This window comes from Neocloeon triangulifer, unplaced genomic scaffold, assembly GCF_031216515.1.
Source record: "Neocloeon triangulifer isolate White Clay Creek 2 clone unplaced genomic scaffold, ASM3121651v1 ptg000009l, whole genome shotgun sequence".
Taxonomy (NCBI): domain Eukaryota; kingdom Metazoa; phylum Arthropoda; class Insecta; order Ephemeroptera; family Baetidae; genus Neocloeon; species Neocloeon triangulifer.
In genome coordinates this window covers 5,263,231-5,281,124 of record NW_026775551.1, presented here as the reverse complement: position 1 = coordinate 5,281,124, position 17,894 = coordinate 5,263,231, and the positions used below count along the sequence as shown (strand labels likewise).

At 36.7% G+C, this 17,894-nt stretch overlaps 4 protein-coding genes and 1 long non-coding RNA gene across 7 annotated transcripts; 4 read left to right on the top strand and 1 right to left on the bottom strand.

Moving 5' to 3' along the window:
* Window positions 1-133: 133 nt before the first annotated feature.
* LOC132195190 (sorting and assembly machinery component 50 homolog A) lies at window positions 134-2,900 on the top strand. The gene is made up of 9 exons (XM_059617014.1): window positions 134-302; window positions 440-604; window positions 661-777; window positions 833-1,047; window positions 1,108-1,213; window positions 1,293-1,562; window positions 1,622-1,783; window positions 1,968-2,094; window positions 2,152-2,900. The coding sequence occupies exons 1-9, from the start codon at window positions 282-284 to the stop codon at window positions 2,337-2,339; spliced, it is 1,371 nt and encodes a 456-aa protein (XP_059472997.1). The 5' UTR covers window positions 134-281; the 3' UTR covers window positions 2,340-2,900.
* A 413-nt stretch (window positions 2,901-3,313) lies between these two features.
* LOC132195192 (transcription elongation factor 1 homolog) lies at window positions 3,314-3,977 on the top strand. Of its 2 annotated transcripts, none has more exons than XM_059617018.1 (3): window positions 3,314-3,435; window positions 3,513-3,634; window positions 3,699-3,977. In XM_059617018.1, exons 2-3 carry the CDS (start codon window positions 3,519-3,521, stop codon window positions 3,829-3,831), a joined length of 249 nt encoding a protein of 82 aa, XP_059473001.1. In that variant the 5' UTR covers window positions 3,314-3,435; window positions 3,513-3,518; the 3' UTR covers window positions 3,832-3,977. The 2 variants fall into 2 exon arrangements, with proteins under 2 accessions (XP_059473001.1, XP_059473000.1); XM_059617017.1 differs by having other exon boundaries at window positions 3,319-3,435; window positions 3,516-3,634.
* LOC132195189 (phospholipase A-2-activating protein) lies at window positions 3,969-9,458 on the bottom strand. Its single transcript, XM_059617013.1, has 10 exons — window positions 9,125-9,458; window positions 8,882-9,069; window positions 6,202-6,423; window positions 6,004-6,145; window positions 5,649-5,948; window positions 5,417-5,597; window positions 5,057-5,351; window positions 4,885-5,001; window positions 4,684-4,827; window positions 3,969-4,623 (listed from the first exon to the last, which is right to left on the bottom strand). Exons 1-10 carry the CDS (start codon window positions 9,265-9,267, stop codon window positions 4,052-4,054), a joined length of 2,304 nt encoding a protein of 767 aa, XP_059472996.1. The 5' UTR covers window positions 9,268-9,458; the 3' UTR covers window positions 3,969-4,051.
* Window positions 6,756-8,310, top strand: LOC132195191 (uncharacterized). 2 transcript variants are annotated; one of them, XM_059617016.1, is made up of 5 exons: window positions 6,759-6,819; window positions 6,884-6,935; window positions 7,012-7,150; window positions 7,267-7,429; window positions 7,620-8,310. In XM_059617016.1, exons 3-5 carry the CDS (start codon window positions 7,013-7,015, stop codon window positions 7,997-7,999), a joined length of 681 nt encoding a protein of 226 aa, XP_059472999.1. In that variant the 5' UTR covers window positions 6,759-6,819; window positions 6,884-6,935; window position 7,012; the 3' UTR covers window positions 8,000-8,310. The 2 variants fall into 2 exon arrangements, with proteins under 2 accessions (XP_059472998.1, XP_059472999.1); XM_059617015.1 differs by having other exon boundaries at window positions 6,756-6,920.
* Window positions 9,459-10,684: 1,226 nt separating the features above from the next.
* On the top strand, window positions 10,685-17,047 carry LOC132195352 (uncharacterized). Its single transcript, XR_009441636.1, has 3 exons — window positions 10,685-10,814; window positions 14,936-15,063; window positions 16,099-17,047. It is a non-coding gene; the product is annotated as an uncharacterized LOC132195352 (long non-coding RNA).
* The last annotated feature ends 847 nt before the right edge of the window (window positions 17,048-17,894 follow it).

Sequence of the window (17,894 nt, the reverse complement as noted above, 5' to 3'; positions counted from 1 at the left end):
AAAATGTAGCGGCAGCGGCGGCAACATTGCATTCTGAATTCTGATCTGACTGCTTTGTCAAGTCAGATTTTTCGCGCTCTCTCAACTCAAAGCAGGGTAAACCAGCACCGGCGCCGCCTATTGTTGAATTTCTCAACCAACGAATTATTAATTTTCCATTCTTGGAACAGGCAAAATCTAAACCGAAAACATTTTTGAAAATTCAAAAAGTTCGCTAGTTTTTGTTCCGATTTAGAATGACAAGGATTTTCTCCCGGGCCTGAGATCTTTGAGGAATCACAATGGGCACCGTTCAAGCAAAGGTAGCAGGGCTAATCAGTAGAAAACAAACAGATTCAAAGGAGTTTTGGCACATCTGCCGGTGTGGTTTTGTTGCTTCCCCAGAAAATGAACTTTTCTTGCATCAAGTGACTCTAATGACTGTGTTTAAAATTTCTAGGAAAAACAGACGATGGTCCGGATGCCCGTGGAGCAATCGCCGGTGCTGGATTTCAAGAAAGAGGTCCGAGTGGACAAGGTCAATGTCACTGGTCTGAAGAGGACCAAGGATGACTTCATCGTGCCAATTGTTCGCGACCTATTCCATGCCACAAATTTTGGAGATGTAAAATTGTGGATTTCGCAAATTTTATTTTTATTACACCAATCGCTGATTTATAGGTGCTGGTCAAGGCTGACAAAATTCATCGACGTCTCGAAAACCTGGAGTGCTTTAAGAATGTTGAGATTTTCATCGACACCAGCAAAGGCCCAAAAGCCAGCTCAGACGGAATTGAGGCAAAGACCTTCAGCTAAATTTAAGTGTGGTTCAAATGCTGAATGAAATTTGCAGGTCACTTTCGACGTGACAGAAATGAATTGGCTTCTGGGCAGCGTCAACGCCATGGCAGGCTCCGAAGAGGCAGCTTTGGTTGTCGGGGCAAGAACTCCCAACATTCTAGGGCGAGGAGAAAAGGTGCAGCTTGAGTACACCCACAGCAACACGCACAACACCAACATGGCCTTGTCCTTCTCAAAACCTTTGGTGCAATTGAAGACTGATGCAAAGTAATTTTTCTCAAAAACGTTAAATCGCAAACAAAATTCTGATTCAAACATTTTAAACAGAGTCAAGTCTTCCATTTACCAGTCCCATGCATCTTTTGGAGCTTCTGGGTTCAACGAGCAAGACCGTGCCATGAATATGGCTTTTGAGTTCAACTCGGCTCCTAATGTGAGTAATAAACTGTAATTAATATGATTAAAAATGAAAAATAATTTTAAAATTTTGTTAAACATTTTTGTTAATTTAGGTTCGACACAATTTGTTATTGGAGTCGGTGTGGCGTTATTTGGACTCGACGGCGCGCACTGTTCCCATGGCCGTACGAGAGCAGAACGGCCACTCGATGAAGAACTCCCTCATCCACACCATCACCATGGACAGACGCAACAAACCCGTCTTCCCTTCATCTGGCACACTGATTGACATCACAACCGAGTTTGCCGGTCTTGGAGGGGACGTCGGCTTCATCAAGAATGAGATTAAAATGCAGGCCAACGTCAGCCTTTTCAAAGACTTCGTACGTTTAAATTTTGAAATCATGTTTTTTTTTTATTAAAATCTATTGCGGGAAATCAGGTTCTTCAAGGAACCCTTCAGAAGGGCCTGTTGAGTGAATATTCGGATAACAAGACCTCGCACATCTGCGATCGTTTCTTCCTTGGAGGGGCCACGTCTGTGCGTGGATTTGAATTCCGAGGTCTGGGACCACATGAAGATGGCATTTCCTTAGGATCAGAGGTATTATTTTAAATCATTAAAATTAATTTCTACTACGTACAATATGAAAAAAAAAAAATACTAACCATTTAAACAAAGAATATTTTGAAAACAAAAAGCCACTTGATGAGAGATTTTCGTAGAAATGAAAAAAAAGTGATGTGTCCTAGTTAAAAAAATTATTTAATTGTTTTTACTATTTCAGCTCTACTGGGCTGCGGGTCTCCACCTCTACGCCCCTTTGCCATTCAAAGTTTTTGAGCGCAACTTTGGCGATTTCTTCCGAACACACCTTTTTGTCAATGCTGGAAACCTTGGCAAATTTGACTCTGGTATACCTGAATTGGATCATTCTGAGATTTTATAACCGAAATGAATTGAAATTTTAGGAGTTGACTACCGAGAGTTCTTCAAGCAAATGATTGCCAGTGCCAGAATGTCGTGTGGCGCCGGTCTTGCTGTGAGAATAGGCTCTGCGGCCCGCTTCGAAATCAACTATTGCGTGCCTCTGGCTGTCCAGTCAGGAGACAGACCTTTGAAAGGTTGCCAAATTGGTGTGGGTCTTAGTTTCCTTTGAATGGTCAATAGCATAAAGCAGTGACGAAAGCAGTCTGGTTTAGCAAATTAATATGATGATTTTATAGGACAAGAATGCAATGTGTTTTCATTTCTGCCAATAGATTGTTCAAAATATCACAGTTCATTAAATTATGGTTGGGGGGAGGGGGATGCTTTGTAGAGAAAACGGTAGTTTGTGTGGCGTCTACTAAAGTGAACTTTCAAAAGCATAACCTCCTATGTTAAAATTAAACACGCGCCTTCTTTCCCTTCAAAAGCATCGCTGTTATTTTATTTTAAACCAATTTAATTTGAACACAATGTTAAAATCAAATCGAGGCTGCAAGATTTAGATGCTAGTCGAGAGGGGCTGGATGTTCTTGGTTGTTCATATTAAATATGTTAATTACGCTTATTTTAAAATCCTCTTTGCTAGTGTCGTCTCAATTTTTTTGAGAACTGATTATTTAGCAAATTTTGCGGTAAATACAGTAAAGAAGTTGTTACGAAAAATTAACCCTAAATCTCTTCAATCACAAATGCTGAATTACCACAATAAAAATATTATAAGTGAGAAAAAATTCAATTTGTGTATATTTTTTCCCTCAACAGTCGACCGACACTCCTTTTATTGGTGCTTTTATATTGCCAATTCAATTGATTTCTTTTTACAACAGACAACGCTTTAACTTTTCTTCATACAACCTTTTTCTCGATTTTCAAGTTTCATTTTTTCCTTTTATGACAAATTAATTTATGAGTGGCTTGAATAAGGGAAGTGCCTTAAGCGTTTATTATTGTAAATTGAAATCGATCGATTGATTACAGTGCTTAAGTAGTTTTCTAATAAAATTTTCTGTTTTATTCAAACAGAATATTTTGCACAAGTGTCTGAAGTCTGAATTGATTGCATTGTGCAGCTTGAAACTAAAAAAATCATCGACTTCACCTTGCCGGTCTTGAGTCTGGCTCGGAGCTCGGAGTGTAGTTTGATTGGTGTTCGAAGCACGCTGCGCATGCTCTGTAGCAAACTTGTTTGTTTTGATTTTGAGACAAGCTCACAACAACAAACACAAGCTAAAAACAAAGATTACGCTTTGCCGCTGCAAATTTAAGTAAGTAATAACCTCAGTACCGCTCAGTTAATTAAAGATTCAGTTCTGTAACAAGAATATTTTCGATGTGTTTCCAGCAGAAAATGGGCCGTAGAAAGAGTAAGAGGAAGCCACCGTCCAAAAGGAAGGCAATCATGCCTTTGGATACACAGTTCAACTGCCCATTCTGCAATCACGAAATGTCATGTGAAGTAAAAATGTGAGTTTTGTTTCTTCCTCTCTCTGTCCCTCTTATAATTCGACAAATTTGTTTGATTGCGCAGGGACAAAGCAAGGAACACTGCTCGAATATCGTGTCGAGTCTGCATGGAGGACTATCAGACCACTATCACTTTTCTCTCTGAGCCAGTGGATGTCTACAATGATTGGATAGACGCCTGTGAGAATGCAAATTGATCTTTTTCAACACTATCAATTTTTTTGTTTTGTACATTCTTCAGGCTAAGATCATAACTTGATCTTAATAATCAATATATTATATTATGTAATAATAGGAAATAATTATTAACTTGAATTAAACATGATACGACAAATGCGACAAGTATTGAGTTCATAATTTATTTTTCATTCTTTATATCACCAAATAACCTTGAGACTTTGCGTGAAAACTAAAATATTAAGGCAAAATAGAAAGCAAATGACTTGCGACTTCCGATGTTTTTGGTTCTGCAATCAAAATTGCAAGTTCATCCGCCAATTTCTTATCAGCAGCCTGAGAAAACATGGCTGGGTTTGATTTGCTGAGGAAATTTGAAATCGTCCTGAGCATTCTGTTCTTGGCTTCCATGTCAGACAGACGAGGCAAAATGGTGAGAGCCAAGGGAAAAACAATTTTCTGCAGATCAGCTTGTCCTCGGAGGTATGCAACTGAAAAGTTGAAAAGCACAGTGGCCACGGCAACTTGCTGTCTGGGATTTGGGTTGTCCTTGGGCAGGGTCAGTTGGGTTGCGCAGTTGAGTAAGAACTCAGCATTGTCCTGGGCCAATTTTTCACCCGCAGGCAGACCAACCATGTTTGTCACAACTCTCAAAGCAGTTAGACGAGTCAGTTCTGGAGCTTGGTTTGTCAGGCAGGATCGAAGAACATTTTCAATGAAAATTTCAGCAAAGGGGCCAGAGCAGATTGAATCATTGACAGCTTTGTTGCGAAGGGCTAAGCGCAGAAGATCAAGAACTGGGAAAAGTTTTTCTGGAATAAAAACAGTACGAACTTAATGAATTTGTGCAGCATTGATTTTTGGATCTCTACCTTTATCCCACGTAAGGAGCAGCTGAAGACTTCTGATTGAATCCTCATCTGCTGATACAGTAGGATTGTGGAGGGCGACTACTTTGTTGATTTTTTCATCATTGTACGGCACAGCACTCGCTTGGTTGAACTCAAGAATTTTGTCTACAAATTGAAGACGTTTACAAATTCGCATTAATTAATTTAATTTAATAAGCATACTAGCTATGACTTCGACTTTTCCCTGTTCAAACAAATGGTATTGAACTTGAGAGGTTGGAGCTGCAGCCGTGTCTGCAACCTCTTTCTTTGCAGCAGCGCTTGTGTAGCTGCTTCCACCTATAAATTTAATAATTAAACAATAAAATTTCAACAAAAAATATTTACAAAGTACCTGTGAAAGGGTCTGGATTGGCAGAGGTAGGTCCAGTCGCAGTTGAAGAATTTGGGACGTAACGATTGCCACCTGTGAAGGGGTCAATGAATGTTCCCTGAGGCGCGGGTGCCAAATTTTCCATGCCCGCGTTTTTGATGATAAAGGTGGCAATAGTATCCAAGTAGTACTGGCTCAGGTTGTGCTTGTGGATGAATGCTTGGGCAGCTGTGTAAGGGTCGTCTGTTTTGTTGAAGGGCAGGTTCAGTGGCGGTTTTCCCTCTTCCACGTCCACACTGAACACAAAGTCATATTCCTGCAGCAGACAGTTCACAAATCCAGTTATTTCTTTTTTTACGGTTTTTAAAATTAATTTGCTACCTGTCCTTCAAACATGCTGCGCCCCTCAGTTGGCTTTTTTGCTCCGACGACGGGTCCAATTTTAATCCACTGGTTTTGCTCTGCAGACCAACTGTAGCAAATAACCTCCCCGCCTTCCCTAATCAATTTTGTCTGTCCATCTCTGCTTCCAGGTGCCAAAAGAGCAGCCATAGTAGGAAGACTAGAAAGATTTGTTCTCCATATCAAGTTCACAAAAGATTACACAACTTACTCGTTGACTTTGATTTCACCAAGATCATCGTTTTTGCTCTTTCCGAAGTTGGCCACCTCTTCGTCAAACTTAGCCAGCTCATCGGAATCAGCTTGTCTAGCAGGGTCTTTGCTGAAAACCCGGACAACACTGTCACTGCAGCCAGTGGCCACATCGCCATTTGGAAGGGCAGTCACGGCCCAAATGCTCTGGCACTGGAACTGAATCACTTGCTGACATTCTCCATCCGAGTTCCACACCCTGACTGACGAGTCCTCTGCTGAAGTGACGAAACCGCTTTTGTCGGGCAAGAGGACGATGCTGAGTACACACAATGAATAACTATTTTCTTCAGATTATATATTTCAACGCAAACCTGTAGATGAAGTTGCTGTGACCATAGAAGACGCCAAGACAATCACCATTGACCGTCCACATGCGGACCGTGGCGTCATTTGCACAGGACAGGAACTCATTGGGTGAAACACCTGCTAGGCCTCTAACGCAGTCTTCGTGACCTTTTAGATTAATTGGTAAAAAAAAAATATATTGGCAGATATTTTATTAATCATACCATTCAACGTTTGCTGGCACGTGGATCCTTCCCAGACCTTGATGGATTTGTCCGCAGAGGCGGTCACTAACAGTTTGCTGTCCGGCAGTTCAATTACGCTCCACACAGAGGCAGTGTGGCCCTCCAGTTTGAGGCTCTCTGTCTGACCAGTCCACACTCTGGCAGTGCTGTCCCAGGAAGCACTTATCAGACGACCGTCGCTAGTGACGTTCATGCAGCAAACTGAAAAGAATGAAAAAAAAACCTTTAAAACTTTTAAAATGAGATTATACAATATTCTGGACAAAAAATGTTTCATTTCAAAGAACTCAAGATCGAAAGCAAGAATAAAGTAATTTTAGACTTTTGGATTATTTTGTTCAATTGAATTATAAATCCAATTGAAAAAATGGTAAAATAATTTTTTTTATTTTAAATGACGACTGTGTATTGTTATGTTATAATTTATAATCAGTAATTTTTAAGGTCAATAATTTAATTTTTAGTTTCGATTTGAACTAATAGATGACAGTAGGTCTATAATATAGGTGTCCCCACCACAAGACGAAGGGGGAGTGCAGTTGAAAACAAAACATTAAAAAATTTATTCAACACACAATTTCGCTGGACTTTGTGACAGTAAATTTTTATAACTTTTGTGGAAAAAATTTTTATAATAATTAGTGATCGCCACCATCAATAGGTGACGTCACAGCGGAACAGCTGCTTTTTGTACATAGGCGAGCAATCTCATGGTGACCATTCGGAGATGAATTATTAATATTGTTTTTTTTTTTTAAATTGTAACACTTTCTGTTCTTCGGCAAATAGGATGATGGAGGAGTCGAAAGTTCAAGTCAAATTGTGTCATTTGTGCAGAAAATTTATCCAAGAGTCAAAGTTGGTCAATTTGTCAAGTGTCAATCAAAGTAAATTGAAGAAGTGGGCAAGAACGAACATTGGAAGACTGGTAATGATTGTAAAAAATAAAAATTTAAGTTCAGGATTATACTGCCTTTTTAAAAGTGCAGTGATCTGAGTGATCCCTTTTTATTATTAGATAATCTCCTAGAAATTATTTTTCAGATCGAAGGCAAGGCCTATGCATGTCAGCAGTGCATTCAGGATGCTCATTACCTCAACAGAAAGACTACCAAGGACACCAAAGAAGCATGGTGGGATGAAATTCCACTTGACTTTAATTTCTACTATGAAAGTGAAGAGAGTAGTGAATCTGAGCAAGAAAATGGTAATTTTTTATTTCTATAGAATTTACTACCCCAAATCCTAACAGGATTTATTATTTACTTCTGTTTAAATTTTTAAGTAAATGAATATTGTCGTCGATCATAGCCAGATTGAATGAACTGAATAATTTGGAATAAAAATTAAACAGAAAGAAATATATAGAATTCAGTGCCACTTTTTTATAATTATAGAGCCAGAGCTGCCACATTGTCGAGTGGATCTCTTGAAATTAACTCCAGAGGACATTGCGTCAGTCAACGGCCATTGCCAGCAGGAAGATAATTTTCCCCGCACCTGCCCCTGTTGCTGGACAGAGTGCGAGACCAAAGAAGTCATGGTCCGACATGTCAAGAGTGTGCATCAAAACTTAGGGTCGATATGCGAAAGGTGCGGCACCTTTTTCAAGAACCCGGAGGTTCGTCAGATTCACAATGAATTGTGCCGCAAAACAGATGACCTGGTCAAGGTCAAGTGCGAGTTTTGCAATGACTGGATCATGTCGCCTTCTCAATTGGCCATCAATGCCATAATGACAAATGGGTCGGTGCGTTGCAACACTTGCAAGGTTTGATTTTGAGTCGTCAGAGTGATTATTGTAAATGTGTGAATTACGTCTGACAATGAGTGAACTTTTTGTAATTTCACGCCAAGCAGAGTTGCAAAAAAATTATGATAATGCCAGGGTACAATTTTTAAAGAAAAAAGTCTTTAAGACTGATAATAATTAATTCTGTAATGAAAGCTTTAAGTTTTTCCTGAGAAGTTGGATAATGGAAAGTGTATTTTTAGAACGCTTTTCTGAAATCAATGGAAATGCCACCCAAATACTACATGGAAGCTCATTGATGTTATTCTTTAAAATATAAAAATCATGAATTTGTGAAAAAATATAATTTTTATTTAAGAGAAATAAGTCCTAATGGGGAAAAAAAGGATTTTGTATTAAACGCCGCTTTTGCGTACAACTGGGGTGCAAAGAACACCCTTCTCAACACAAAATCCTGCGGCCCCCGACCGATTTCAGCAAAGAACAACCCTTCACTCGTCACTCAAATTTTAAAAGTACCTATATATTAAACCAGAAGTGTCAGACAGATAGGATTCTAATCAGTGAGATTTTCATGCAAGTCAATAACACAATTATTCTGGAAAAGTAAAATTTCAAAAGTTCAATAATATGGCTCAGGCAAATCTTGAATTTGGCTATAAAATATTTGGAAACTCATAAGATAACCTAATTCAACAACCAATCTGAATTCTTAAGTTCAAATTTCCAATTCAAACTTTAGTAAAATGGCCCTTGTATTTCCACATCACTATGCCAGAACAGAAAACGTTGATGAGTGCAGAAAAGATTGTGAATTGTAAAGACTAAAATTACTGAAACTTTATCATCTATCAACGAGTCAACAATTAAGAGAGCCTGTTTAGAGAAAATATTTATTTTCCTCACCAACATTAGTGTGTCCCTCCAATTTGAAAAGCAAGTCTTCTGTCACTGGGTGGAAGGCACAAATTGTGTGATCGTTGCTGCCACTCAAGACCAGTCCTTCAGGGTAAGCCTCGTTCGGGGGCATTGCACAAACACAGGATACATAGTTGGTGTGGCCCTTGTAGGTTCTCGCAGCCATCGGGTGGAAGCTGAAAATTCCGCAATTGAAATTTCTGCCGAGATTAATGTAAGAATTTTTTCAACCTGTCGAGCGTCCACAATTTGGCCGTTTTGTCCCTGGAGGCGGACAGCAGACTTCCGTCTAGGGTGACGGCGACGCCTCGCACGTCGCCGGTGTGTCCGAGCAGGACGTTGCTCAGCCTGTAGCCGGCGGCCGGGTCGGTCATTTTAGAAGGTAAGAGGACTTTCTCTACAACGAGAAACTTGAACTTTTAAGAACTGCACGAGTCGAGTCGACCGACTGTGGACGAATTCAAAGGCGGCTGACGAGAAATCGGTGACTTGGGAAATTTTAAACCCCGTGTTCAGGTGTTTTTGTTGTTGTGATTTTAGCCAATTTAGCCAGCGCTTGTCAGTCATGCAAGAGGCTTTGTAAAAACCGGCCAATCAGAGCGCCCAACACTGGCCAAGCAGCCAATCAAATTTGAGCAAAGTGGCGGAAAAATTAAGTAGTTTGCTTTTCATTTCATAGAGGGAGTCTGAAAACAGTTTTCTACAGTGAGTTTATTGCTAGACTGCCTATAATTAAAATTTTAAAAAGTGTTTATTACTATGTACTGCAAATTGAAAAAATAAAAATAAATCTTGAAATTTTGATTTCATGAATAATTTGCGGTTGAGCTCTGGTTGAACTCAAATTTGACTCAATTAAAATATTATTATATAAGGGAAATTATTTTCTTTAATCTAATACATAAGGAGAAAGATGAAGAAAAAAATGTATTCTAATTCTAAAGCAATTAATATTTTTATTAAATAATATTTTGCATGAATCGTCAATGCGTCAAATGTGAAAATTTTAAAAATAATTAAGCGAATTAAAATTAGGAAAATTAGTAAGCAATTTAAAATTTTAAGAAAAATTAAAATCTCCAAATATTTTGTTGAAATTTAATATATTTTCCACTAGGTCCAGTCATTTATTACGATCCAATAAAAGTGTATTCTGTATTGCGAGCTTGTTAAGTGAGTACATATTTATTGTTAGCATATTTTTTTTTAAATTCTAAATTTTTCTCATGAGATTTAAGTAAAATGCTTAAAACTGCCTTAATTTTTAATTATAGTTTTCCAAGAGTAGTGCAATGAAATGTGAATTATACTAAAATCACGTAATTTACTTAGTAATAACGTACGTGACAACATAAATTTAATGCAGGTCAAGAATCACGAAAGAGCAATAGCATAATTTGAATTAATGCGGAAATAAATATCAAATATGTCGCTTGACTTTACTTATCATATTTATTTATAAAATTTATCTTAATTTCATAAATAAAATGCCAGAAAAATCATCTTAATTAATATAACTTTTAATTATAACTTTTGCTGGAATATTTTTCTGGATTGCTTGCTTTACGGCTTTTACAACCACCAATATATTATTATTTTTCCTTTTCCCCAATTTATTCTATCTTCTCCCCTTCCTCCTTAGCTGCTCGTCTGCCGCCTGAATGCCCTTTTCTGTTAGGTGCGGAAGGGAGGGGTAGTTCTGCACGGAGCAGCACAATAGACGGATTGCGGGAAGGGTGGGGAAATTCAGCCATCCGACGTGTTGTTGGCCACTCTTTTTCATTCCTCCACATTCCTCCACTTTTGCTCGTCTCCTCTCAGCAGCAACACCAACACCATAATTGAAGCAGGAATCGTCAGTGACGAACAAGTCTGGACGTGTTTCGTTGATTGGATTGCCTTGCCTGTTTCATCTGTTGAGGTAACACAAAGAAGAAACTTTGCCACAAACCGTAAATCACTCTTATTCAATTCATCTTGGCGTGTGGCTGATTGGAATTATAAATTTGAACTAATTAAAAGTTGTTGCGCTGCTCTCCTCGTGGTTCGAAAGTTGGAGGGATATTATTTTTTCTTCAAAAATAAAATGTTACATTTTAATATTATCTGGAAATAATGCATCACTTTTTTAAACTTTCTCCGTATTTTATATTAATTTTATGCAATATAATAAATAAGCCCTCTCTTTGAAATTCCGACGAATTTAGTGGAAAATTAGATGACATATATTTTTTTTAAATGTTGGGCATAGCACTAGTCTTATATATACCGCAGTTAATTATACATGATAAATAATATCATTTTAATTAAAACGATTATAACTAATTTAATGCCAATTTTACAGGTACATAATTTAAAATTTCTTAAAACTTGCACACAATTCCAAATTTTAGTAGAACGGATGGAGTTTTTTTATATTATGCATCTTTTCTTTCACTGGAATTCAAACTTAAAATTTTTACTAATTGATAAACTAAATCATTATTTGTTTTTTTTTTTTGAAAATTCTATCTTTTTTTTTCGCAAACTCTCTTAAGAAGACTTGATCGCGCAGCTGAGACGCAAGAAACTATAAAAATGTACTGCATACAAAATATTACACAATATTATAGTGAGCGCGAGGAAGAGAGAGCAGATGAGCTGCTTGATATTTATTTTCTTGGGTCGCTTGATTCAATTCAATTGATGTGCATCAGCTGCAAAGGGGAGGTTTTTTTCTTTAGAGCACACAAAAGGGGCCACAAAAACCTACCTACCTCTCTAAGCACCTTGAATGTTCTCGCGGGTAGCGGCCACGTTTCTCCTCGCATAGAAAATATGGGGAAAAAATTAAAAGAAACAAAATTTCATTTCACAGCTTTTCACGAAACTTACCCACTTTTATCAGTTTTTCATTATTTCGTCAATTTTCGTAGCGTAATTAATTAAAAAATTATTAAATTATTTGCAATAATTTATTTGATTTAATTGCTACTTTATATTTTTAAATCAGTTTTAATGAATAATAATGTAGTGCAATTAAATGCACAGGTTTTTATAGGTTGTTTTTGGATTTTCTTTCAACAACTGAATTCAATAATTCTCAAAATCAAATTTTTTTCCTTTAATTTTTTTCTGATCAACACGTTTAGCTGTATTTTTATTGCTCTGGGAAAAGCGCTGCAATGATTGCATTTTCGAGCACTTTCTCTCTCTCTCTCTATCAATTCCATTCTTCTTTTTATTTATGTGCTGGCATCAGAAGGGTGTGTTCAGGACAGGGTGGACCTGAATTTAGCCATGCGTCATATCCGGCCTGGCTGCTCTTTTATAATACCATCAATCCCGGCGGCGGCGGCAGTTTGCATCGCAGACACGACAAATAATAAATTCCCATGAGAGTTCCCCATTACAAAAAGCCTGCCTGAATGCATAATTGGAATAGAGATTCGCTTATTTTTATTACATATTATGTACATCTATCGCAGATACATAGGTAGGATGCGTATGTTTGTCTCCACCTTTCAATCAAAGTTCTCGAACTACGAACACGCCTCGAACATGCATGGCCGCGGATCATCGGCTCGATCTCGCCGCCTGACGGATTAACGACGATTGCTCGTAATTGCACGTTCAGATTGCAATTATCGTTATTACTGCGCTCCAGCTGAACGAATAAATAATCGCGTGCAGGATTTTTTCATACCATCATTGTGGTGATGGGCTGGTTACCAAAATGCATATCTATTGTTTTTTTTAACTCGCCAGAATGAGAATTTAGTCGGTCGGCTTTGATGGGTCGTTTATTGTTCCAGGAAAAAAAATAATAATTTGCTCTACATGTTTCAGCTGAGGGGCAGTAGCCACAATTCAAGAGATGCGAATTATTTAGGGCAAAAATTAATATATACAGTAATTTTCATTTTTTTTTTCAAAATTGAATTATTTTAAAGATAATAATTTTCAGTTAGTTTTCCTATCAAATGTTTTTAGCACCCAAAAATTTTGACAATTTTATTTCGATTTCAATGTTTTTTTTTTTAAATTTTAGTCAGAAATACAGAAATATGCGTTATGAAAATATACAATAAAATTAAATTTAGAAATTTGGAAACATGCAATTATAAAAAAAAATTTATAATGATTAAAAGACTCCTTCCTCCTTCCTCATCGGCATAAGCAAGTGAAACAGTTGAAATTTCTCATAGTCTTCCGTCTTCCAACAATTGCAAAATGTGACCAATTTTTTTTCATTTGCATAAGAATTAAGAGAAGATTGATTTATTATTTCCCAAATTCGCTGGCCTCAAAAGTAAGCTGCCTGCAGACATACTTATGCATATTTCGAATCAACAATTATGAGTTTTACAATGAAATTTTATTTTATTTTTGAAAAAAAGATTTGAAAATTTCGAAAATTTGAATTAGTATAAAATTAAATAAAGAATTATAAGACAATTTTTTTTTCTTGAAATATATAAAAATTATACAAATTGCTGAATTTCAAAGCGTTGAAAAATTGAATAAAAAATCATTTGAAATTGAAGCAAACTGAAATCTGGGAATGCACATGAAAAATAATGGATTCAATTCTTCCTTTTCATTACTTATTTAAAGTGATTTATGGAACTCGCATTCCATCGATGTTTTTTTTAATTTTGTGCGGACACGTGTGTGTTTGGACAACAATAAGCGGCGGACATCCGCGGTCGTAAATTCCGGCGGTCGAAATGTCCCCAAAGTGCATTATTATCGACACCTAATGGCGACTTTTCGCTTTTTATATGCTTTATTGTCGAGCGCCTTTCTTTGTCCAGGGTGAGAATTGACCTTTGGGTCGGGACCGTGGGACTGGCGCGGCCATTATTGGGAGGAAGCTCGGCAGAATGACGCGCACACTTGCATTCTCAATACACATACCTGATTAGCATACAGGAAAGGCCGCTTATTTCAGTCTAGTTTCGCTCCTGTGTAAAAACACACCAAGAGCCATTACATTTTCCATGCTCCACCAAAAGTCCCATTTTTTTCCTTTTGGCTGCTTCCCCCCTTTCATTCTGTCTTTGAATGGGAAAGGACCGCGCTCGTATTTATGAGTTTTTTGTTATAATCCTCGATCCTGGTCACATGAGATGGTACTTTCATCATCATTTTTAGGAAGTAATCGAACCTCGGCGTCTGCTCGGCGTAAATAATTTAGAACAAATTTTATTTTTTAAAATTTGTTTACAATAATCTGATCATGGAAGAGAAGAAAACGGGCCTTTTCCTCGCTGAAAAAGTTTTTTTTATTCAAAAAGCAAACCACCAGCTTTGATCATGGTCTGCGACCCTATTTAAAAAAATCATCAAAATTATTTAATAATTTTTATAGCAAAATTTGACAAAATAAGGAAATATTTTTTTTTAAATTCTTATTTGCTTGAAAAGTGATTTTCCACTTTTTTGATTTATGTATTTTTTCTTGCTTGTGAAAATAGGGGGCAGACCACGACCGAAAGTGGTGGCCGTTGGTTTTTGAATATAATAAATTTTTTCAATGAAGACAAAGCCGGTTTTCTTCACTTCTATGATCCGTCTCCTCAGGAGTTAACTTCTCCACTAAAATAATCTGCATAATCGATCATTTAAAGTTTTGTTCTTTAAAATCTTTGATTTCGTCAAACTGAAAATTTGTTTAATTACTTTCAACGCAAAAATAAATAATACCAGATTTTAAATTTAAATTTTTTTAGTTCTGCTTACAATAATTTCCTAACACATTTGATATAAACAGTTTCCTCACAATTTACTCTAATCCAAATTCATTTTTCTTTTTTACTTTGCAATATTACATGAATTTTATTGAACTCTATTTGCAGCCATATTTGAACAAGTTGCAAGAAAAATGAATCTCCTCGACCTTCGGAGACATGAATAGGTGCAATTCCGCGTTTTTTTTACTCGCCCTAAATAATCCGAGGCAAGAAAAGAAGTCTTCTCTTAATCTGCCTTCAGTTCCTTCCTATTTATTTTTTATCAGCATCTGCGCCGACCTAAAGATGGAAATAAATTTTGTTGCAGGCTCGTGTCCCCTGGCTGAAGGTACGAAGTAGCCCAGCTGCCTTCGAAGCAGCCACCTGGACACGCAGGCTCGCGCGCTCGGCACGGCAGATGGCCCGCGCACAAACGCACAATTTTCCACGTCCCAGGTGAGAGAAACGATCGAGCCCCATGTACAAAAATTCTCGGTCCGCGAGCGAGTACATAGGTAGATTTTTTTCACAGAGCATAATACATAGTGCTCCCATTATGCGCCGCGTTGCATCCCTCGTTCCGCTCCGGGGGTTGAGAATTTTGACGCATTGTTGAAAATTCCTGCACAAATATACTGTTTCCTGGGGGTACAAAAGCAACCCCCTCAAGTTGCTCGCAATCGTCGACGACGCAGCGGGCAGTATCCATTAAAAATTGAAAAACGGAAACACTTTTTCTACAAATTGGTGATAAGATATTAGCAGAAGGAAAATTAGCAATGCGAAATAAATTAATACATTTTTATCTTCTGAATTGAGCTTCTTATTTTCTCTTAAACTTTATTATTGCCGAGAAGAATAAAAAAATCAAAAAAGAAATTAAATAATAAATAATTTTAATTAACATCGTTGAATTAAATTTGCTGCCATATGTATAATTATTTTTTTGTGCTTAAAATTTTTTGTTTAAGATTCGTACCAATTTAATATCCTTTTCAAAATTTCAACGCAGCATTAACAGCAAAAATGTGGTTAAATTATTTTCATAAACGCATTAATATTTTTTCCTTTAGCATTTTTAAAGGGGTTAGAAATGTTTGCGTGTTGGTTATCAAAGTTTTAAATTTTTACATTATTTTTATTGATATAGTTTTTAATGAACAATTCTAATGTATTTTTTTTTTTATTAATGGAGAGTTACCAAGTTCTCATTTTGTTAATTCTATATTCATTTTTAATTAAAATTTCTTACTCTTCCATACAAATTTTGGGGAATCACCAGAATCACTTCTGCGGCCGTAAATATTTTGTAGAAATACCAAATCTATAGAAAACTTAATTTTATATCTTTCTCCACCAAACCCAAGTTTTACTTTTCTTGAATTCCGGGGCCCATTGTACGTCCTATTCCAGTTTCACGTGGCTTTGCGCAATTGTATTATTAAAATTCCAACCATTATTCCTCTTTCTCTGCATTCTTTCTGCCTCCAGCGCACGCTGCCTCCAGAGAGTCCAGAGTGCAGCCCCGCGCCGCCTCACACTTATATAAATGGAGACGCGGACTATTGTGTGTCATCATTTGTCTTGAAGTTTTCTGTACATGAAGATCCTCTCTCGCATTTGTCGATATTCAGCCGACAGATATATACAATTTTATTTGTATAAATTTGGAGCAAAAATATCGGTTCTGTGATTTTAACTTTGATTAACTTAAAACCTCAATTTATAATAGCAAATTCGTTGAGAAATCCTTATTTTTTATCTTTTGTAAAAACAGAGAATTTGGTTTTCATCAGAATTTGTTCTATGTAAATTGGGAGTATTAATTTTGCTTTTTGAATTGTAATTTTGAACCGGACTGGCCAGTAAGGCCGTGCCAGGTGGCAGTGCTGTTTTTTTCTTCATTCCAGTATTGCACTTGTCCCGGCCTATCTGACCCTCCATGGACATCATTATTGTACACACAATTATACGCACCACACACATGGTGGATTTGGTATGACTTGAGGGGGTACGATTATCCAGCTTATTGAGTTAATTGCGCCAACTCAAGTCAGGCTGATCCTCACCAATCAATCAAAACCAATCTGCCGAAAACACCTCTCTCTATTTTTGCTTCTTAACTTGAAAGAATTCGGATCTGTGGTGGTTTCAATTGGTATGTCATAGAGAGGAGATTCTGTCTTTTTAAATGACAGCATTTCCAACTATGACATATTATTTGGCCACTTGACAACATAATATTTATATGGGAGGCTCTTGTTTAAGTTTTATCCCCAATAGGTCGTGAATTAAAACCGACCTTTTGGCGGGTAAAACTAAAATTCGGCTCCACACACACACCACAGACATATTATTACACAATTTATCACTTTCCTTGTTTGTTAAAATATCATTTTTTGACTTTTTTCTTCTGTTGAGACTGTTGATGTCAATAAAATTCTACCAATAACAAATCTTACCGATTTTAATGGCAATGTAAAGAATTTAATGTTTTAAGTTAAGATATTTTAAAAAAGAGTTTTTTAGGCAGCTTTATTAAAAAAAAAAAAATTAAACCATAATGAAAAAAGAAATGAAAATTTGGTCAGGTTCGTAAAACAATCTAATTAATTTTAAAAATTTTATTCAAAATAATTCAATGACGTGTGATCATACAAGTTAAAAACAAAGTTTTTCAATCTTTCTAGTTTCGATCTTTCTAGTTTGTTACAAGTGCTACTATTCTCAAACACATATTTAGAAATGTTCGGCTGAAACCACAAGAAGTGATTTCTGTAAAATCAGGAAATTGTACTGCAATTGCAGAGAATTAAAACTATTTAAAACCAAAATGCCAGTTGCGTTAGAATACTGGGTAGATTAATACCTCACACTCTGGAGCAGCCAAATCTAAAAAAATTATTCAATCGAACAGGGATCGACAATCACAGAATGAATTTGAGCTAAGGGATCTTGCCAATTAATTAACAAGTATTAAATAATTATAAGTTTGGACGGACACACCCACAGACAGACTAAGGGTTTGAATTTGTTATTTAAAATACTAGCTAATTGAGGTATCACATTGACAGACACAGAGTTAGGATCAGGCAAGATTTAGAGGTTGATTAGTTAGTTACATTAATGACGTCTTTTAAATGAGAAAGTCTCTTGGGGCGTCGGTGGAATGTTGCACAATACTTTCCTATCAAGGAATCACAAGTTGAGGGACAGTCGGGGTCGCCAAATCTTCACCGTTTGATCGCTGAAATAAAAATAAAAATATGAAATGACTGGTTATCTAA